At 38.0% G+C, this 22,195-nt stretch overlaps 1 protein-coding gene and 5 non-coding genes across 8 annotated transcripts in view; 5 read left to right on the forward strand and 1 right to left on the reverse strand.

The window, feature by feature from the left end:
* The window catches only part of LOC106181259 (uncharacterized), a 36,133-nt gene that overhangs the window by 2,212 nt on the left and 11,726 nt on the right, over positions 1–22,195 (reverse strand). For 2 of the 3 annotated variants that reach the window (XM_087019171.1, XM_013565591.2), the window contains 32 exons: positions 21,386–21,511; positions 20,974–21,123; positions 20,323–20,676; positions 19,752–19,859; positions 19,201–19,311; positions 18,786–18,896; positions 17,140–17,260; positions 16,578–16,673; positions 16,023–16,072; positions 15,528–15,696; positions 14,791–15,229; positions 14,321–14,477; positions 13,743–13,865; positions 13,253–13,372; positions 9,519–9,617; positions 8,919–9,149; positions 8,463–8,693; positions 8,142–8,252; positions 7,524–7,634; positions 7,194–7,310; positions 6,492–6,608; positions 5,339–5,449; positions 4,875–4,982; positions 4,353–4,460; positions 3,835–3,942; positions 3,338–3,448; positions 2,729–2,843; positions 2,162–2,260; positions 1,850–1,899; positions 1,393–1,564; positions 673–968; positions 250–398 (listed from right to left, as the gene is read on the reverse strand). In XM_087019171.1, coding sequence (XP_086875297.1) covers positions 250–398; positions 673–968; positions 1,393–1,564; positions 1,850–1,899; positions 2,162–2,260; positions 2,729–2,843; positions 3,338–3,448; positions 3,835–3,942; positions 4,353–4,460; positions 4,875–4,982; positions 5,339–5,449; positions 6,492–6,608; positions 7,194–7,310; positions 7,524–7,634; positions 8,142–8,252; positions 8,463–8,693; positions 8,919–9,149; positions 9,519–9,617; positions 13,253–13,372; positions 13,743–13,865; positions 14,321–14,477; positions 14,791–15,229; positions 15,528–15,696; positions 16,023–16,072; positions 16,578–16,673; positions 17,140–17,260; positions 18,786–18,896; positions 19,201–19,311; positions 19,752–19,859; positions 20,323–20,676; positions 20,974–21,123; positions 21,386–21,511 — 4,679 coding nt within the window. The remainder of the gene's footprint in view (positions 1–249; positions 399–672; positions 969–1,392; positions 1,565–1,849; positions 1,900–2,161; positions 2,261–2,728; positions 2,844–3,337; positions 3,449–3,834; positions 3,943–4,352; positions 4,461–4,874; positions 4,983–5,338; positions 5,450–6,491; positions 6,609–7,193; positions 7,311–7,523; positions 7,635–8,141; positions 8,253–8,462; positions 8,694–8,918; positions 9,150–9,518; positions 9,618–13,252; positions 13,373–13,742; positions 13,866–14,320; positions 14,478–14,790; positions 15,230–15,527; positions 15,697–16,022; positions 16,073–16,577; positions 16,674–17,139; positions 17,261–18,785; positions 18,897–19,200; positions 19,312–19,751; positions 19,860–20,322; positions 20,677–20,973; positions 21,124–21,385; positions 21,512–22,195) is intronic. The other variant, XM_087019173.1, reaches the window with a different exon arrangement.
* Positions 5,527–5,629, forward strand: Trnaf-gaa (transfer RNA phenylalanine (anticodon GAA)). Its single transcript has 2 exons — positions 5,527–5,563; positions 5,594–5,629. It is a non-coding gene; the product is annotated as a tRNA-Phe (tRNA).
* Trnaf-gaa (transfer RNA phenylalanine (anticodon GAA)) lies at positions 5,882–5,984 on the forward strand. Its single transcript has 2 exons — positions 5,882–5,918; positions 5,949–5,984. It is a non-coding gene; the product is annotated as a tRNA-Phe (tRNA).
* Positions 6,232–6,334, forward strand: Trnaf-gaa (transfer RNA phenylalanine (anticodon GAA)). Its single transcript has 2 exons — positions 6,232–6,268; positions 6,299–6,334. It is a non-coding gene; the product is annotated as a tRNA-Phe (tRNA).
* On the forward strand, positions 18,123–18,225 carry Trnaf-gaa (transfer RNA phenylalanine (anticodon GAA)). Its single transcript has 2 exons — positions 18,123–18,159; positions 18,190–18,225. It is a non-coding gene; the product is annotated as a tRNA-Phe (tRNA).
* On the forward strand, positions 18,472–18,574 carry Trnaf-gaa (transfer RNA phenylalanine (anticodon GAA)). The gene is made up of 2 exons: positions 18,472–18,508; positions 18,539–18,574. It is a non-coding gene; the product is annotated as a tRNA-Phe (tRNA).

Consider the following 22,195-nt stretch of genomic DNA (forward strand, 5'->3'; position numbering starts at 1 on the left):
TAATCGTCGATAATTTGACAGTGAGACACAAATACGCAAACAGGGACAGACAGTGAGAGAAAATGTGTGTGTGTGTGTGAGAGAGAATGAGTAAGACCCATTCGATTGTTTCTATTGTCGTCAAAAACATGAATAAAAATCAATCACTGTTCATTAAGTATGGATGAACCGCAAGCCTACAATTCAATGAATTGCACCTTTAGTGACCTTAACGGCAATCTGTAGCGAACAAGGGTCAAACAATCTTACCCCACATCCCATAATATAGCCATTTCCGTATCCGGCGCAGAACACTCGGTCAAAGTCGTAATTTCTGAGAAGATTCAAATTGGAGGCTTTGCAGGTGGCTTCGTTGACTGGTGTCATCTTCGCCTCTTTCAACACTGTCTGCGGATACGCTGGAATGGACATTTTGAACTTTAGAAACGAATTTTCGAAAAGCAGTTACCTATGCAACTAGCTAAAATACGCCCTTTTTATGTTAAAAAAACAGGCCTTTAAAGAAAATTAATTGCAACTTTTTCGTTTTTTCGAAATTGAATGTGTGTATATAGTACTCATGTTAGACGTTATATATAGCCTATGTTTAGTCAACTGGACATTAAAAATCCATTATCTAATCCAAAATTGCACTCTAATAATTCAGTGATAAAAATAATATTCAGTACTCACAATTGTGGTCAGCATCCGTATTCCCCCATCCGGCAATGAAACAGTGTTTGGGCAATGGCGTATAAACTGCATCCGGTACGCACCCAGCCCGAATGTTATCCGTGAAGTTGAGCCGATAGGGTAGCTTCACAAGGGCAATGTCATAAGAGTAATTGGAATTGAACTGCGTGTCGAATTTCCCCTCTGGATGGACGATGATGCGTTCGGGTCGCACGCGGATTGCCCCCGCCCCCGGCTGAAGACGGTTGACGGTTCCAATGATGATTTCAAACTTGTAAGGTGCCTTGTGCTTCAACCTGGAAGGCAAAGTGGAAAGTTTATTTTAGTAACTGTGATATGCACTCAAAGTTACCCATGTTGCCTTAATTTAAAGATATATATATCACTGGACACTTTCAAAGTGCCCTTCGTCCCTGTAGTGTCTCATGAGGTTATACTTTGCTGTCATAACGATGTTTCTGGAAATATTTTCACTTTACTTGAATTTGTCAGAGTAAGTCAACAAATCACCGTACTTTAAATAGGAATGGCGTTTATTATTTTTTGTTAATAAAACATTAAAAAAATGTCTGGACTATAAGCTTCATATCGTTAAACTTTTTGTGTTGCTACTTTCATTGTATTGTATTGTTATTCTATTAATAATATATGCCCATTCCATGAATTATCTATCCGTATGACATCATTCTATGCCCATGAATAATTTCCAATCTCACTTACAAGTCAAAACAATGGGCAGCCGACAGCAGCCATTGGTTACTTATGATGGCAGCTCCGCAGTGATGATAGCCTAGATAGTGAATGGCTGCCATCCAAGGCCACGTGCCATCCTGGACGTAATTTCCTCCAACCACGAACGTCGACAGTGATGACCTTACTCGCTCACCGCAATCTGTAAATCAAAAAGGAAAATAATGTGTTTCTTAAAGTATCATTAGGCAAAAGATGTACGTGGCAAAAATACCTGCATGGAAAAAATACATGCTTAATTACTAGGTTTGTAGTTTGATATATCTTTAAAGCGACTGGTAACATAGTGTATCTTCTTTCACAACAACTATTCTCAACAAATGAGGGGACAGGTACAATGTATCTGAAAACACTTCTTATTGGGTAAACTAGCAGCATGAGCTGGATACGTGATAAAGTTATGTGAGTGCATTGCTGGATTTCTTACCCTTTTCTACGCATGTCAGAGACACCGCGCTGTTGTTTGGGCACGTGGCACTAGAAATAATTAAATAGTAATAGGTAAATGATGAGACACACCAAAATGTACATAAATAAGTTTTACAATTTACAAGATGTCCTTTTTTTTAATCATACCTAATTTAATGTAACAATACTCACCTATCCCTATAATTGTTGGGAACGTATAGTAAAAAACTATCATTATTACCATTTAGCACTGTCGTGTCGTATTAAAATGTGTGATTCACTGGCAAAGTGTGATAATAGGTAAAATCAATTAACACTAAATATAAGCTACCTTACATCTCCCTGGAAAACCATACTGTTATCTAAGCCTTGTACGTGGTAAAACGACGGCGCCCCGTTTACCGTGGTGGCCGTAGACGTGTTCACTGACCTGTGATAATATAAAAAACCGAGTTTATATAAGTCTTGACCTCAAAACGTGATACACGAAGACGACATAACTGCAACTTTCGTCCACATTCTCAATTTCAAAACGGGGACGAATTAACAGATAAATATCCAAGCAGTTTGACTATGTTTATCGTCTAGTTGGAAGAATATTTTGCAATTAATATATAAATAAATGGATAAATAAATAAATAAATAAAAAATAAGGAAAAATATGAAAAGTTATATGTGAATAAAACACATACAAACAGAATCATAAAATGCACCACTCCATTAGTCATAACAAGTATCGAGCAAGAATCATTTGAAGCAGAACTAAAAAAGAAAACTAATTATCAAAAAAATAAAAAAAAAAAATCTATACCGTAATGCATTTAAGTACTGTAAAAAGTTTGTTACTATTTCAACGGTGTTTTGTGGGAGTGGCGTTAAGAAGCCTCTTTATACTCACTTGAAGCCATTTTGTCGACAAACAGTGTCACTCCAGGTCTTGTTCCAGGTGGCAGCACAGACCGGGTACCAAGACGCGTTCTTCATCAGTTCAAGGTCATTGGAAGAAACACGTGCTGAAACAGAAACAGTATGAGAATAATATCCATCAAACACGAAAAAAGAAATAAAAGTTGACAGCCGCTAAATACTGTACTACATTCGGAGTGTTCATCAATTTTATTAAAAAAAAAAAAAACAACAACAACAATATATGAGTAAATAATGGGGACTGCAATCCACCTTTACTCCATGCATTTTCTATATCATATCAAATTGAACACACGCTGATTCTCAAACATTTTTTAAACATTTTGCTCTTTATTTAACCAGTCTCTTTATTGGCTGAATCCAATTAGCAACTTTGCACCTGCTCTATAATCTTTCTGACGTCGCAAAATGCCAAATATCACATTTGAATTGCATAATCTACCACAGCCGTCAAAACAAGAACACAATTACTAGGACAGTGTGTCTTTACTTGAATGTTATTATCATCACTATCACTTAACTACTACGCCACTTGGGGTTGCATTTAGTTAAATATGAATAATAGTACTTGTCTCCTTACCACAGCCGTCCTCGTCAGACATGTCACCACAGTCGTCAATCCCGTTACACTGCAGGGCGCCAGAGACACATACCCTGTTAGAACACGAGAATTCCCCGGGATTACACGCATCTGAGGGTAGGAAAACATGAACAACTTATTATTATTATTACTCGTTAAAAAAGAGTAAAGTTCTTGCACCATAGCTGTATAACAGTATATGATCTAAAGCTGCAGTCCTTTTTTCAACTGAATAATTGAAAGAAAAATATGAGCAGGGTACAGTAATGCACATTTAAGCTGTTGCTCTGAAAGTCACCTTTTATGTCGCTGATATTATTTTTCTTAAATAGGAATTTTGACAACACTCGACTGAGTGTACTAACATATTTTCGTTTTTATCGCTTTTTTGATAAAAACTCATGACATGTTGAATAACCGTTGTGAAAAAAATAACACCATACGACAAATGAAATGAAATACTACTACTACTACTAATAATAATAATAATATCGTACAGCATCCTAGTTCGTCCTGTCCTCCAGGGCAGTCGTCCTTGCCGTCACACAGCCACTCGTTCATGATGCAGGAACCGTCTGCGCACCTGTACTCCCCGGTACGACAAGCTGGTTAGAAAGAGAAAGAATAAACGTTAAAAATGAAGCATCACGAATAGTAAATATTAGACTGAAGAAGTCGTTTTCATGGTAACAGCAGCTAATAGTTTATAAAAACGTTAATTAATGAATATATGTTAATTTATTTAATATTTGGGGTATGACGTTCCGACTCGTTCATGATTTTGAGCGTGTGCTCAAACATGTATGCTTTCAAGCATGTGCTACTGTCCGACGCGTGTATGGTGGGATAAGGCATGCATAAACTCATTGAGTGTTGATACAATATTAGAATATTAGGACATGAATAATTGATTTTTCATTTTTGGAATGTAAAAAACATGTTATTACAGACACTGTCAAAATAATAGCCTCAATTATCACCAGAAACACATGGAGTGATACCACAAGACACTTACGACATCTTTGTTCGTCCGAATTGTCCGTACACTCGTCGAAGCCATTACACAACTTGTCACGTGACAGGCAGATCCCATTTGTGCAGCGAAACTGATCAGATTGGCAACCTGGGAAAGTTTAATTTGTTTGTGTTACTTTACTAGATCAACATAAATAAATAACATATACACATGAGTTTTAGGTCTTATCTATTGTATATATCTAAAGCTAATTTTATATGATCATATTCCGTTCTGTGATACGTTTGTTTCATCTTCCTTTACACCGTCATAAATCCTTATTGGATATTTAGTATAAAATAACTGACTTCAGTTTTCTTCACTCACACTAGATTTCCCCAAAAATATTGAAAACCACTGCTTATGGCCATACCACAAAATTTTAATGCTAATATTTTAGTAGGCTACTGCAATCTAGTGCAATCTACTTCCTACATTGCGCATGCCACACACATTGTGATATGTAACAACATAAAATGAGGAAATTAGAGACCAGATATACGAGATAAAAACTTCACTTACTACATTGTTTCTCGTCACTTTGGTCTCCGCAGTTGTCAAAGCCGTTACACGTTAGTGCCAGGGATATACACTGTCCAGTGGCACACTTAAACTGACCTGTGGTACAGTCTGGAATATAATATAATATAATATAATATAATATAATATAATATAATATAATATAATATAATATAATATAATATAGTTACAATTAAGTAATACATAATACAACCATTTAGCATAATACATTTAAGAACAAAAAAAAACGTAGTATGATATATAACTATTTTCCAATGATTAAATCAAAATTTGAGACAAATGGTGGTATATGTATTAAGCTTGATCTGCAGTTGAATCTTGGCCGAATTCGTCCAAGTCTGAATATACAGTACATAATTTGTATAATAATGCCTTAAGATACATTATTTATTATAACTCTAATTGTTTTTTTTATGCTATAACGTGTTATATGTCTGTATACTTACTACAAACAGTCTCATCGGAGTAGTCATTGCAGTCGTTTTGGCCGTCACAAAGCTTGTTCTGAGGCACACACTTCTCTCCATTGTGGCAGCGGAATAAATCTGGACTGCAAGCTGAAAAGTGAGACAATGATTTAGATATGAACTGATGCTTCTGCCAGACAAAATATTTTGATTTCATAGAAAAATCGGCCGCGATAGCTCAGTTGGGAGAGCGTCAGACTGAAGCCGGCTTGTGGAGCACAAGATCGCCCAGAGATCTGAAGGTCGCTGGTTCAATCCCGGCTCGCGGCATCACTTTTTAAATTTATTTTTATTTTGTTTTATTTATTTTTTTTTCTGAAGATTGTCACCTTTTTTCTCAATTTATCCTTTGTAAATTTCATTCTAGTTTAATGATTAAGTCATCAGTAACATTTAGCGTGACTCTGGGGCATCTTCAGATGCGCACAAATTACCATTTTATCTTCCATCAGTAAGCCAATTATTCCTAATAATATCACTTTATATCAGGGGCCAAACAATCCACTTTCAAATGCTAAGAAAGCCGCGATAGCTCAGTTGGGAGAGCGTCAGACTGAAGCCGGCTTGTGGAGCACAAGGTCGTCCAGAGATCTGAAGGTCGCTGGTTCAATCCCGGCTCGCGGCACCATTTTTCAATTTATTACATTTTGTTTTACTTTGTTTTATTTATTTATTTTTTGAAGATTGCCACATTTTTCATAAGGTATAGTTTGATATATAACTATTATAAGTCATTAGTAACAATTAGTTATGATTCGGGCATTTTCAAATGCGCGCATATTACCATTTTATCTCCCATCATTAAGCCAATTATTCATAATTATATCAACTTATATCAGCGGCGAAATTTTCCTCTGCCAGGTCGCATGAAAGCCGCGATAACTCAGTTGGGAGAGCGTCAGACTGAAGCCGGCTTGTGAAGCACAAGGTCCTCCAGAGATCTGAAGGTCGCTGGTTCAATCCCGGCTCGCGGCACACTTTTTCTCTATTATTATTTTGTCTTTTCGACAACGATAAGTTTTACAAACTTGGCCATACCAACAGATTGAAATACATTTTTGATTTCAAATAAGTTTTAAAAATGACGATAAATTGATATATAAAACAAATAATACAGAGGACGATTTTTTACCTGCGGCACAGTGGATAGGTTCATCACTAGCATCCGGGCAGTCAGGCTGGCCATCACAGAATGACGTGTTCCTAACACAATGTCCGCTGCTACAGGCAAAGGTCCCGGGGCCACACGCTACAAAGAGAAATATTCATTCACTTTATTTATATTAAAGGGGTGCACGTCTTAAACAAGTTTCTGCAACATATTTAAAAATTTATATAAAGGCAAATGTCTCTAGGCCAAACGCTAAAAAGATGAATATTCGTTCACATTATTCACAGAGGGAGGCGGGCATATACGTCTTTTACATATGTCTGTAATCATATGAGAATTCTCTACACCTGGTTCTAGGCTTTCACTAAACCAATGTAAAACATTATCAGATATATATTACAATGAGATACGCCTGTTTTGTGGTTTCAACCAAATTCACGTACATTAATGTTAAAAAGAACGCGTGAAACCGGTGTCAAGAAATGGAGGGTTCGTGTAGCCTAGAGACTGCACATCTGAAGAGGAGAGAGCTTAGGGTTGGATTGCCTGACAGGGTTTAGATCTAAGACGGGACTTCTCAGTACAAAACGATGGGAAAAGGATTGTACATCATTTGAGGGGGGAAGGCTGCATGATATCGGCAACAGAAAGCGGAATACGATATAAAAAAGGGAATAAACCAAAACTGGACGCTAGAACAGAACTGTGATCTTCACTACTTACTGCAGTTGGCTTCGTCTGAGAAATCCTCACAGTCGTTCCTGAAGTCGCAAGTTCTGTAAACGCTGAGACACACGCCGGACGGTTTACACTTGAATCCCCACTGATTATCACAGAAAGCTGTAATTAAATTTGTAACGTTTTACAAATGCCATTTGTAATGAACAAGTGGGGTCCATCTGAACGATACCAAAATCATGGAAGGAAAGTGTGTAGTAAATGTGAATTCTTTCTGGGTCCTCGTGAATTTTACGTTACGCTTTTTTTGTCACGTTTTAGTTTGAGAGAGAAAGAGAGAGAAAGAGAGAGAGAGGATAAGAGAAGAGAACTTACTGCAGTTTGCTGGTTCGTCTTCTCCGCCCGGACAGTCAAATATCCTGTCACACACCTTGTGCTGCATAATACACTGGCCGTTACTGCACCGAAACTGGTCTGGGCGACACTCTAGAATAATAATATATAATATAATAACTGAAAATACTTAACCTTATACACTGGATATCACTGTATCTTAACTGGTCTGGGCAACCTACTGGAATAACAGTATATAAAATAACTTAAAATACTTATCATTATACACTGGCTATTGCTGCACCTTACCTGGTCTGGGTGACACTCTGGATAATTTATAATATTATAACTTGAAATACTTAACCTTATACATTAGATTTGTGCCATTTTACAAATGACATTTCTCTGGGGTATTAATCTATTTTATTATAACTCAAAACATTAAAAAAACGTACGGTGAGCACATTTAACCTCTGAGACACCCCCCATTGCTCCCCCTCTTCAACTGTTCAATACACTGGATTTTAAAATATCTGAGCTGGGTCGACTTTCTCCCCATCAACCGACACCATAAAGCCATCGCAGCAATGCAGTTCCAACAGTGTAAGTACACTTCACTCGCTTATATATTTTCCTTTCTTTGAGACAAACCGTACTTACCACATCCGGGTTTTTCATCGCTGCTGTCCGGGCACTCGTGGTAGCCATTACACCAGAAGTCCACAATACGACATCTGCCATCGTCGCACCTGAATTCACCTCTTGCGCACTCTGAAAGTACCAGTAGCACGTGCAAGTTCTATTCGATTTGTATTATGATGAAAAAGCGTGAAAGGGTACAACCTATAATTGATATTAGATTCACTCAGAAAAGGAAAGAAATGTATCAACATAAAATGGTGCATATTTCTACCTGGGAATATACTTATTTCCATTATTTCAGTGGCACAAGGCTTCTGTAGAGTTGCCCTGAAAACTTACCCTTCGCACACGTCCTTTCGTCCGGCAAGGTACTATAACCGCGCGGGCAGAGACATTGCCTGTGGGTGACATTCAAAGCGACACACGTGTGACTACAGTTGCCGTTGTTTTCCCGACATGGGTCACAGTTGCTCTCGTCTTGGCCATCGAAGCAATCATTAGAACCATCACAAATCTGAGATACCCGGATGCAGCTGCCGTCTGAACACTGGGAGTGGTCGGACGGACAGGCTGGAACAGGCATACATACATGAGAAAAATGAAGTAAATAAGACAAAAACTACGTGTTTCGACATAGTATACATTTTATTAAATTCAAATACATAAATAAATAATAAATAAATAAACACAAAAATAAACAAATAGATAAATCCAACGAAGAAAGAAAGAAAAATGATTGAAAGAAAAGAAGAAAAAGAAACAAATGACCAGAGTATTTCACCATAATCTACTTACACACTGCACAAGTAACGCCATCTGGTAGCAGATTATATCCCGCAGGACAGGAGCAAACCTTGGTATCGTTCACAGTTGCGCAGAAGTGGCTACAGCCGCCATTGTTGTTCCGGCAGAGGTCGCACCCTTTCTCGTCCCAGTTGTCACCGCAGTCGTTATAGCCGTCACACCGGAGCGAGGGAGGTATACAGAGACCGGTATTTGGACACTGGATCTCATCGGTGAAACATTCTGGAAATGTTAGTGAGCATGTTTATAACGTTGAAGTATCAATGAGCATATGTCATTTTATTATTTTTTTTTTTTTTTGAAAATTTACAATTCACGTCTTCATAACTCTCTGTATAATGTTAAAAGTTTTCTTTTTTTCTGACGCTTAAACAGACTTTGACCTAAATTTGCCATATGGAATACTGCGGCATCTTCGCAGATGAATTGATTTTGAAATACGTTGTGGAGCTCTGTTGGCCGTATATGCAAATGTTTGCTCTCATTTTAGGAACTGGGGAGGGAGGGTCCCGCCATTTTGTGTTAGCAAGGGGCGGGGGTATTGACCTGAAGACTCCCATCCCCCTCCCCCCTCCCCTGAAGAATACTTACCACACCCCAGCTCGTCGGTGTAATCAGTACAGTCTCCCAGGTTATCACAGCGACTGGTGTTCTTGATACACTTGCCATTGCCGCACTGGAACTCACAGACTGAAATTCATAAAAAAATATTTAAGAACTGTATATGACAGACAGACAGGTAGTCAGATAGATGAACAGATAGATAGATAGATAGATGTAGACAAATAGATAGATAAATGGAGGAAGGAAGGAATACGTAGGGCTCCAATTAATGAAGTTTCAGATATTAAAGTAAAATATAGTAAATAAATGAAACAAACCATGTTTTTTATACTTAAAAACGAACACTCAACTGTTGTTTCAAGCTTTAGACAATTGATTCTCGGAATTCGCTTATAAGCATTTTTATCTCAGAGGTTGTAAATTGTTTCACTAAATATGTAACGTATTTTGTGTATTCAAAGGAGAGAACATTTATAGTAAAAAAATACTCCCTATAATGTTAAAAAGAATAGGCATTTAGAGAAGGCATATACAGTGTTTAAATATTTAAAATATTTCAGAATCTCAAGAATTTAAAACATGAAATTTTTAGTTTCTTTAAGCATATGTGGAATTGTAGACATTAAGTTCACCGCACCTGCGAGCGAATAATGTTCAAAAACACCTAGGACAAATAACACTGATCCAACGGCGTCCAACAAGAAAAGTACACAGCGAAAATGGAAAGACGCAGAAAAAGATTTTGCTTAGACGAAATTAGCATCATACTTCGATTATCCCGTTTCCCCTAGCAAACAATGCACGGTCGTTAAACACAATGGAACCTTCGTCGTTTCTGGAGTATTGTTTTATTTTCAAGTTAGAAAAATAATATGGAAATCCATCATATTTACTATGGTAAAGACCTAATGCTGTACTGAAACAGAATCAACTTTAACATTTATTTGTCCTTAATTTCAATAAGTATACCCCTTATCATTACAAAGATAATTTTTCTTACACAAAATGACTATAATCATCGACATTTTCTTCCTAAGATATCAGTTAGCAAATATAATTCATATTGTATCCTTTTCATACTACTCCTCGAGTTCATATTTAGAAAGCCTACACAAGTATTTAAAAACGAATCCGTTTTTCTATACTATAAACAAAACAACGTACACGTAATATCTTAATTATATTTCTTCTGTCTATATTTATTTTTTTAATGATCTTATAATAACAACTATAATTACAGTACATTTCCTGTTTCCTCAACACTTCACATCTCTCAGACTCTCTGTAAATCTGTCTATCTTCCCTATCTCTTTCTCTTTGAATGTATATGTGTGTTTGTGTGTGTTTGTGTAATCGGTAAATTTCAACACCATTCTAGAGGTCTACAGTATTCAAAGTATTAAACATCCATATAACAAGACAAACTAGTACAATATGACTACGTATATGTACAGATAATGGCATTTATGGCAGTTAAAATGGCAACGTGAATTGAATAATATGTTCTTTTGCACAGTATGTGCCAGTAATATCTATAAGCGAAAACTGAAAGTTATCCTGTGATTCAAATGACCAAAGTGCTGATATAAGAAATGCGCCCTAAAAGAGGGAGGAAATGGCACTGGTGACCTAAACTGTGTCTATACCTAGCACATAAACAGGTCTCGTATACTTTTGTAATTGGCAGACAAGATGTAATGAAATAAAACAATTCACCTAAATTTCCATTTGGACTGGCGTGTACCTTATAAAGGACATAGACTATACATTGTATTATTTGATTTCTTTTTTTTTTTCGTGAAGCGACTGGCTCTGGTGACCTTGACTACTTGTATGCAGTAAAATAGACCTTTATTGTATGATGATAGACAGATAAACTGTGACATCTTGAGTTGAAATATGCGCTTATATTTACATTTGGATTGGCGTGTATCTCTTAAAGTCCACAAAATATATTATAGGGTCAATTATGCTCGCGAAGCTAGATCCGATAGTCAATCTCATCACCTGTCTGAATGAGAAATCCTTCACAATAGCTCTGCTCAGCTGTTAATGGACTATAAATGATCAAATTCACAAGTAATAATCACTGCAGTAATGCAGTAGATAACTCATTGTATTATGGCAATCATACGGAATGTCTCTAATATGACAGTAACGTATCACAGTCAAATTGACTTCACTGGAATAATTTGCACTGTTCTTTTGGCAAAGCAAAGGAATCGATACGACGGACGTCAATGTAACCAACACAGCCGTTTGGATAATGTCCAGCATTAAGGACATAGTCTTTTTTAACACCGTCCTCAATCCAAACTGAACAGTTAGCGTCTTGCGACATTAACTGTCCATATCACCAACAAGGTAAGCAGGAAACCCCGGTGAAAGCTATCAGGACACCCAGCGGAATTAGTCTGAAGAATAGAGTCACACGACACGAAGACCAACGCCACCTGTCGGGCCCCTTCCAGCGTCTTTCAGTCTGGAAAGAGATACCGAGATTGGTTACTTTTTTTTGCAGCCAAGCAGCCACGAGGCACACGCAACAATAGAATATACTAGCAAAGAAAGCAGACGATAGCTAAAATATAGCAGACGATAGCAACTGTTAGAGGGCATCACGCAGACTGAGCAGCAAGCGGCGGGAAATATTCAGACTTTAAAGCGACTTTGCTTCCCGTGCCGGATATAGCTAAAGATAATAAAGGCTAGAGAGACGTAGCTTCAGAAATTCAAATCGGGAACATTCCAGTTGCATTTCCCACCAGATAAGCTTATTGAAAGGGAAAAGCAGATCGTGACATCTATGAAACATGCACCACACTACATTAACTAACCAAAGTAATACAATATAAGGCTATGAAGTGTATCTAAGGGACATTTTGCTTTAAAGTTAGATCTGCTATGATAGATATAAAGAGTGGAGCAAACGTGATACCTAATTACCATGCCTTGTCAAACCGATATATCTACTTGTAGACAGACTAATGGTGAACACACAGGAATTCATACTAATAGCCAGACGTAAGGTGAGAAAAAATAGAAAAGATCGTGGGACCAGGGGTGGGGGGTTGGGGGTGGGGGGGTGGGTCAGTTGTGTAGTATGTAGAGGTAGCATAAAAAGTATAAAACTCACTGGCGCTAATATAATATCATATTTCTATTGGACGTCTTTTACATGGAACTATATGTTCATGCAGAGTAAATGGTAAGTCGTTTCTGTGAGAGGTTTCAAACAAGGAGATGGGTTTAAATTTATTTATAAAATCATTGTTATTTATCCGCTGAAAATGCTTCATGCTGTTTTCAATTGAGCTTTCTGTTGCATTTTAAGACTTCTGGCATTTCAACTTCGGTTTGGCTAGCATCGCCATGCTTATATGTTTATATAGTATCGCATAATAAAAACCCAATGCACATTATACATACGCCATCTAATAGAGCCTTGATGCAAACAGATATATAACTGTAAAGTACTGAACAAAAAGAAATTGTTTTCAAATCTACTAACTGCCCAAATTAATCAAAATTATTAGGTTACAGATAATTCAGACCAACATCGTGTCTTCAATTTTGAGTATGTTATAATTTTGATCACAAGCAAATGACAAAAAACAGCAGATTGTACGAATCACTTAACTGATTTCGTAAAAATGAAACTAGTAACTGGCCTAGAGTGAGAGCTGAAGCGTGTAAGACAATGCACGGCGGGGCAAGATGTTTATGGGCGTAAAAAGGCGAGAAAATACGAGAATACTTACTGCATCCGGCTTCCGGACTTTCGTCCCAGCCGTCCACGCATTCTGGACTCCCGTTACATTTGTACAGAGACGGCCAGCACAGACCGTCATTGGGGCAGGAGAACTCGTTAGGTTCACAGACTGTAAGTAAAGAAGACTGACTTATTTATGATGAAATACCCGAGGGCAAGAAATATTTGTGAACGACAAATATTTTCGCCTTGAAACCATGTGATTAAAATGACAAAAAGCGAAGAGGGGAACCTAGAATAAAATGACATAAATTGAGCATAAGGAGCATAAAGAATATTTTATAAATTCAAAACCAAAAAAGAAAAAAAATGAAGACGACGAAGGAAGAAAAGAAGCAGGAAAAGGAGAGAAGTCATGAGTAAAGAAAATAAAGGGCACGCTTTAGTATAGGGGATAGGAGCAGAGGGGGCATCTTAAGAAAAAAAAAAAGAGTGTGAAAAAATAGAATAAAATGGATACTGGATAGAACTCCACTCACCGCAGCCTAGCTCGTCGCTGTAGTCGTCGCAGTCATGGAGAATGTCACATCGTCGGTCAAGGTCAAGACACTGCAACTGACCTGACACTGGGCACTGGAACTGACTGGGGCCACAGTTGGGGGCTGAAAGAAAAAAAAAATTAAAAATTCAAATTAGTTTCCACTAATCTGATGGAAAGTGATCTTGGAGTAAAACTATTCATTATGATGAAATTATACACTGTTTCCTGACTTCAACGTGACTGATGAAGTCCTAACTGTTGGGACGAAAACTATTCCAGATACGATTTCACTTAGTGTAGAGATTGGACTGTTAAAGATTTCATCATAAGAAGATCGTTTCCAAATGTTTTGACCAGTTTAATTTTTGGCTGTGTTGTGATGACTACCCAGGGTGTTATCCAGGCTTATAAGTTTCCAATCTCCCTGGGTACCGGTATTTCGATACAGTTAAGCGTAATGCCATTGTGTAAAAGGCCTAAATTGAGAAATCGATCCCTCAAGCGTATGCTGTATGATTTAACTGTATCAACAAAATTAAACACTTGCACATTCGACTTATATGCAAGCATACTTACATATATACGGATGCATCCAGTCGACGAAATCGGCCACCTTGGTGAATATCCCGGGGTTCCTGGGGACGTCACAGCCTTGAGCTACAAAACTAGTGACACCGATCAACTTCCATCTGTCAAACTCGTCTCTGCATACCAAGGGTCCTCCGCTGTCTTTCTGTGTACGAAATCAATCAATAAATGAATAAATAAAAACGAGTCTCATCGCATTATCAAACCAGCAAAAGAAGGCTCAATACATAATATGCAGTAAGGATTCATTATGAATATAGATTTCAAAATAAATAAAAAAATATATATATTTTTTGAAAAAATGTCCTATGGTGACTAAGAAATTTCAGATGGATGATAAACTTTCCATTCTTAATAATGTGTTTTCTCACATCACACATTTTTGTGCATTTGGCATTTCAGTTTATTTTTCTTTGTCTAATATAAAATTATGACCTGACTGTAAAACAAGGACATACCTGACAAACGGATATGTATCCGGAGTAGTATCCGGCACAGACCATGGAATCTCGGATAATCCCGTTGTGTCCACTGCTACTATTACACACAGCGGGCGTCCACACCTTCATCTTCGCCTCTTGCAAGACCACTGGCTCCGTCTGCAGGTCACTATCAGTAAAACCCCAGCCAGTCGTGTAGCACCGTGACGTCACGGGATACGTAGCCCCGCTCTCGCGAGATTTGGGCAGACATATTGGCTGGATGTACGCTGTGTAGTTGACAGGTTCGAATAACTGCAGCAGAGCGATGTCGTTTCCTTTGTAAGGGTTCCTGGTGTCGTAGTCGGGGTGGATGACCGCTGTCCTCACCCTCATTTGAACTTTGGACGATGACTGTTCCCCAGGCCGCGTGGTGCCCAGGACAATTTTCAGACGATACAAGTTGCTTGCGAAATCCCTTAATAAAGAAAAGAAAAGCGGTTAACGGAGCGCACACACAATCTTTTATTAGTTATTGACTTCGAACTTAAGTGAATAGCAAATAAATAGAAATATAAAGAAGAAGGTCGATTTCAAACAGTATGCATTCTAAGGCATGTTTGAATCGGCATTTTAATTCTGGATGTTTTGGTGTGTACAACTATAAACTTAGAGAGGTCTCATTCATACACGTTTTCAGAAATCTCCCTCCCTTAGCATAACCGAACATTGAATCCTTTTTTACCATGCTTTACCAGTGGTCATTTTATTCTTACCAGACACAATGTGCCGCCGTGACCACCCACTGCCTGTTGATGAGCGTGGCCCCACACTTATGCACGTCATTGGCCAGCAAGGACACCATCCACGGCCACCGTCCGTCCGGGGCATCGTCCCCGTGGATGATCATCGGGGCCAGCTGACCGATGGTGGGACGTCCGCAGGCTGAAAGCGTATGATTTACGGTGTTACATCAGGTGTCAATGTGAGGGTGTGTCTCCGTGCAGTAGGCGGAGACCTGAGGGAAGTTACCCGTGATGGGTGTGACCCCCTTCATCTCCCTCTCCAAACACACACACACACACACACACACACACACACACACACACACACACACAATAAACACACACAACTTCGGAATAACATGAATCCTATTTCACAGATAAATTGTTTATTAAGATTTTTCGATTACGTACTAACTTTCAATATTTTTGTTATAAGATGTTTATGGTAGGCCTATATGCCAAGAGACGCAAATTATAAGAACTTACTCTTTGGCTTGCATACAGCTCCTACCACGCGGTTATTGGAACATTGAGAGCTGAAAATAAGAAAATGTTTGTCAACCCTGACATCTCACAACAAGAAAAAATCCTGACATCTCACAACAAGAAAAAAATGTCTGCATCATACGTAATACAAGGCCACTGTAAAAAGCGTCGATATTTTTCAAAGATCAAACGCTAGATGGCTACCTTTTACCCCCTCGACATCATCATCACCTCTTCAAAAACAAAGAAAATAATTCCTTGGAGCACACAGGATGGAAAAGAAGGGTTCTGATGGTACAGAAACCTTTTTTGGGCATGTCCCCAAAGAAAAATAACCCGTATATGAAAACTGCATTAAATGTAGCTGCTTACATTTTCAAACATCAGCAGTGCAAAGATCAACCACTACAAAATAATTGAAAACTATCAACATCACGTATTTTACAGATATTGCTTTGTGATTAACAAATGACAGATGAAAGGCATGTATCTATATAAAAAAGCTCGTCTTCTACACTACGCCACCTATGGCCCAAACAGATGTTCTGTGGTTACCTCATGGAGAGAGCTCCCAGAAGAGATCCCGTGACTCGTCCAACGCTGAGGTATGACGCAGAATTCACAGTGGGACGCTGATCCTGCTCCAAATCCCTTTAAAAGTGAAAACAAATATTCAGTAGATGAAAAAGTGGAATGTGGCATTATTAATGTATTGTAATCTTGGATTGCATAGCATCGTATTGTAGGCTATTGTATTACTGTTGTGTATTTTCATGTGTTTTGTTATGGAGATATTTAAAGATATGACATGATACGATAAAGGATAGGCCCTACCATTTTTACCCTTAAATATTAATTGTGTTTATCGTACTCTAGCTGCAAATGTCTAAAACAGCAGATAAATCATCCAAGCAAACTTAGAAAGGAAAAAAAAAATCAAATAAAACCATTTTCAAAAATATCTGTGCCCACTTACTGTCCCGCTGTAATTTTGACGAACGTAAAATAAAGCTGACAAAGACGTGAACAACGGATATTAAAAAGACGCTTTCATACCTCCTAAGATGAGAGACAGTTACTGGGGGTAAATTATTGCTATATAGTTTAGGACACTCACCCCTCACCCAGCATGTCACACAGGTCACTGGTCAGTTGACTTGTCCAGCCAGATGCACATATAGGATACCAACCGCCGTCACGGTACACCTCAATGACGTTGTTGGCGGACGCTCGGCGCACTGTAAAGACATCAAAATAAACTTTATTCGTAGTTTCCTTGTGAAATTATGGACAGTCTGATCACTGTAGTATTTTTTTCTGATATTTAAGCTGGTTTAGAAAAAATGTGGCACAGATAACAGACTTAAGATTTGACGGAAACTTGTAAACAATATGTTATAAACTAAATGAAGTAGTTTCAACTTCTAATTTGAGGAAAAAAATTTTAAAAAAATTCTTATTCCCTTTGATGTCCAGTTTTAACCTACTACATGTGCAAACTAGTGTTTTCTCAAACACATCGACATTACATAAGTATGCAAATCATAACTTCGTTCGCGGCTTGAATCCTTATGATATATCATTTTAAACATTTCGCATCCTGTGTATGCTTACTTGGAATTAAATATGTAGGTAAAACCCTACACGAGCCATTGACTACAGTTATGTGTGCATATTTTGAACTATATTTCTTCCTGCATTAGATGCCGCCATGCCCAGGCATTGACCATAAACGAATCTAAGGCCCCATTCAGAATAGGGGACTAACTAGTCCGAGGGTCAAGTATGGCGACACACTACAAAGCTTGCCGTCTATTCCTCTAATAGACACTTATATCCCGTGGCGATGTTATAGTTAGTCCCCTGTTGTGAATGAGGCCCAAGGCTCAGAAGATGTCGGCATTAGGTACAATTGAGATAAGCTTTTATTTGAGGAGAGATTATTGCATTTAAGGTCTGACTTGGGAGAGATAATTACCTTTGCAGATGCGTGCGAGTTATCTTTCATATCACATTGATATCACATAATTATGCAAATTATGCTTATTGCGTCAGCTTTACATCAGCCGCGACAATATCCATAGCTGGAAGGACATATCAGCCGCGATAGCTCAGTTGGGAGAGCGTCAGACTGAAGCCGGCTTGTGGAGCACAAGGTCGTCCAGAGATCTGAAGGTCGCTGGTTCAATCCCGGCTCGCGGCAGTGTTTTTCAATATATTTATTTTATTTTGTTTTATTTTTTTCTGAATAATGTCACATCTTTCTTAAGGTATACTTTATGCATTCAATTCTAGTTTAATGTCTAATTCATTGGTAACAATTAGATATGATTCGGGCATTTTCAAATGCGCGCAAATTACATTTTATCTGACATCAGTAAGCCAATTATCCCTAATTATATCACTTTATATCAGCGGCGACACTATCCACCATTATGAAGGCATGAAAGCCGCGATAGCTCAGTTGGGAGAGCGTCAGACTGAAGTCGGCTTGTGAAGCACAAGGTCGTCCAGAGATCTGAAGGTCGCTGGTTCAATCCCGGCTCGCGGCACATTTTTTCTTTTTAAAGTTCAAACTAAAAGTTTAGTCATCTTGCGTTTGTTTAATTTCGGGACATATATGTTTTACATTGGTTATTTACAAAACAGCCATGGGCCAAATAATTACCCGTCAAAGTAGACTCGAAAACCTTAATTAGTACAAACCACCATCTGGTGGAATAATTAAAAGAGAATAGTTTGAATAGCGAGGAAGACACATACCACAACGCTGTTCATCCGCTCCCCCGGGGCACTGGCTCGTGCCATCACATCTCTGGGAGGCTGGGATACAACTCTTGTCACCACACTCGAACTCTGAGGTGGAACAGCTTGCTAGAATATTCATATTGTACATCGTCAGAATTAAATTATTTCATGAAAGTAATAACTTATACAGATTGCTTCTGCAATTTCATCATATCATCATTTCCAATATTTTGTTCATATTTTATAAACATATATTTGTATTTTTGTAGCTTATTTTTTAAAACTTTTTACCCTAAGTAACCATTAAATAATATTTAGGTATAGGCTGCAAAATAATGTTTAAGGTCCCCCCAAAAAATAGCCATTTTTATTCATAATATCTCATCTTTCTTATCCATTTCAGTAAAGTCTTATACATGATGGGACTTACGACAGTTTTCCTCGTCCCAGCCGTCATTACAGTCCCTGTAGCTGTCACATAGCCACTCTCTCATGATACACTTGGCCTCTCCTGGACACTTCACCCTGTTCACTGGACACTCTGGAATGAGAGGGGAAATTATGGACGTTTTATTTATATCGGTGATAACGAGGATATAGTTCTCGTGGTAGTTTTCTTAGCTCGAGGTCTGTATAATTTGTCTTTCTAATGTTTTTTGACATTTCAATAATCTCCTCTATTAGGTGCGGGCATTAATCGTATTATTTGAATGTTTTGCAAGTAACTGACATATAAATTCATATACAACAATTTGCATGCATATAAATAATTGTCTTCCAGATCCGTAACTTGTATACCTTGGATTAGCTTTTTGTAAGTTAATTTTAATGTCAAAGTTTGAAAATGATGAGGCTGTTTCTGGTCGCTTACAGTATATACCACAACTATGATCTAAAAGCACATATTTGATGTTTTAAAAAAATGTAAATTAAAAAAATCTTGGGCAGCGTAAATGTATTCTAATCGTTGACTGAACCTACCACAATTCATTTCATCACTTCCGTCCAAACACTGAGAGAAGTTATCGCAGCGCTGATAGGACGGAATACACTGCTTGTTGTTACAGGCAAACTCAAGCTCCGTGCATGCTGCAAAAAATGAAAAGCAATACCACGTCCAGAATCATTCAAAGCAGGGGCAAGCAAATAATTATACGACACGCCACTAACAAGAAAGTTTGCCACAACAAACGTGCTGTTAAATGAACCCAGTTTAAAAACCAAAAATACATGAACGCCATAATCAAATTATATATCAGCTTGTGAAATGTAAGCAAATTAAGTGTACTTTAAGTTATTACAACAAGAGATAAAATCATATCATGTTAGTATAGTACTGCGTAGCGAGAGTCAATGTTATTACAACTCTTCAACAACACTGCACATCTTCTGGCAAACAACAGCAACAGCATATGTTACACGCGATTCACAAACACAAATTGAAAATTATTTCACTCGGCAGTCCTGGAGTAAAATGGTCCATTTCTTTAATAAACGAAAATAAGTCCTGAAAAAATAAGACGTGATTAATTTACTCGTCTCTTTTACTTACCTTCGTAAACACAGTCGGTCGTTTTCAGTGTGACGTCATCAATAGCGATATCCCCCTGGTCTTCCAGGCCACGCCCCTTCGTTTGAACTTTGAAACCTATCTGCGTGGTACCACGTGGTGCCTGAGCCTGACCCCTAATCCAATCATTTCTTCGCTCACCTTGAGCTATGAATATTGTACTCTCTGATCCTGATACCTGCTTCGAGAGTACGGTGAGTCTCCCAATGTCAAGGCCGTACATATGGTAGTAGAATTCCACGCAGTGTGACGTTGCATTGTTAATTATACTCGGCGACCACAGGGTGGATGTGGTCGGGAGAATACTGCGAGAGTTCTCCACATACATGTATGCTCCTGAGGTGAACAAATGGTATTACAATTAAGTTTAGAATAATTGATTTTCTGGACTTTCAACTGATGAACAAAAAATTAAGATGTGTTGGCTATTAAATACATCTCATGTCGCACAACTCATTCTATATCTAAGAGATATGAAAGTTTTTGAATACAAAGCAAAAAAAAAAAAATAATAATAATAATAAATAACACACTCAAGTCCTTGCCATCTAAACAATCCCCTTAAAGCCGACGTCATATCTAATAAAAATATGACGTCATATTCAGCTTAAGGTGACGTCATATTACACCTACCTTCTGATGTCCTAAAGGTGTGGTCAGCTGCGGGGCCGGTCCCAGCTGTAAACGTTTGCCCTTTGAACCGGCGCCATGGCAGACGCTGGTTTGGGGCATTTTGGTAACCGCAGGCATTGTCCGACTCAAAGGTGCACGTGACACTTTTACCTACAATGTTAATAGAAAAAAAATTAGGCGTTAGGAAAATCCTTTGATTCTCTAAAATTGTGACATTGATTTTTCAGTAACTTTGAGGTTATTTGAAATGACCGAGAGAAAAGAAATATTATTATGAATTCTGCACATGATGTGAAACGTTAACAGGCACATTCTAATCACCTGAACATAGCTATAGACAACCAAATGCTATGTACTGGAGAGAAAACTGTCTTGCTGAATAAGGACAAAAGTACATCCTTTATCAACTTACCAATTTGGCACACAAGTTCCGACTCATCAAAGCCGTCCGAGCAGTCCAGTCTTCCATTGCAGAGTAAGTCTCTGTTGATGCAAGTCCCGTTTAGACAGGCGATTTGGTCCGTTAGGAAACACGGCACTGGAACACACAGCGACGGGACTTAAATATCTTAACAAGTTAGCTGAAAAACTAGTGTAAACTTTATGTAACTAGTGTAAACCCTATGTACAAGTGATTAATGACATGCCATTACACATAATTCACTACTTTATATTTCCCTTTATTCATTAGATGTTGAAACACCATCTCATGTTTGATGCAATGAAAGTGTTCTGAGGTATAAATGGCTACTTGAAATTATTCTCGTTCACCAAAAACAGTCGTTTATACTTTGGATGAATCGTGTGACTTCGGAAAAGGCAGCAGTGTTGGAAATGTCAAATTCTTCTTTCAAGGTGTCGTTTAGTTTTTATCACATACTTCCCGAAGATACTTTACTGTGCTGCGTGCATGCAAGCAGCAGTGGAAAAAAGGGAAACAAACTATCAGGCTGCGCATGCAGATATGTAGTTCACTAAACATAACACGTAGGCACACAAACTAATAAACAAACAAACAAATAAACTAACAAACAAACAAACAAACAAACACGACGGGTACAGTTCAAACGAGGCTCAAGTCTGCTTTAGGACGACAGTCGTACAAAAACAAAACAAAAATGAGCTGCAGTGGTCTTCCCAATTATTTTCTTCTGGAAATTGAAAGCAGAAAGTGCCAATTTTGCATGCAAATATAAAGATACACATGGAAATAAAATGATCT

Source organism: Lingula anatina, chromosome 8, assembly GCF_051362555.1.
Source record: "Lingula anatina isolate TDL-2025a chromosome 8, LinAna3.0, whole genome shotgun sequence".
NCBI classification, from domain to species: Eukaryota; Metazoa; Brachiopoda; class Lingulata; order Lingulida; family Lingulidae; genus Lingula; species Lingula anatina.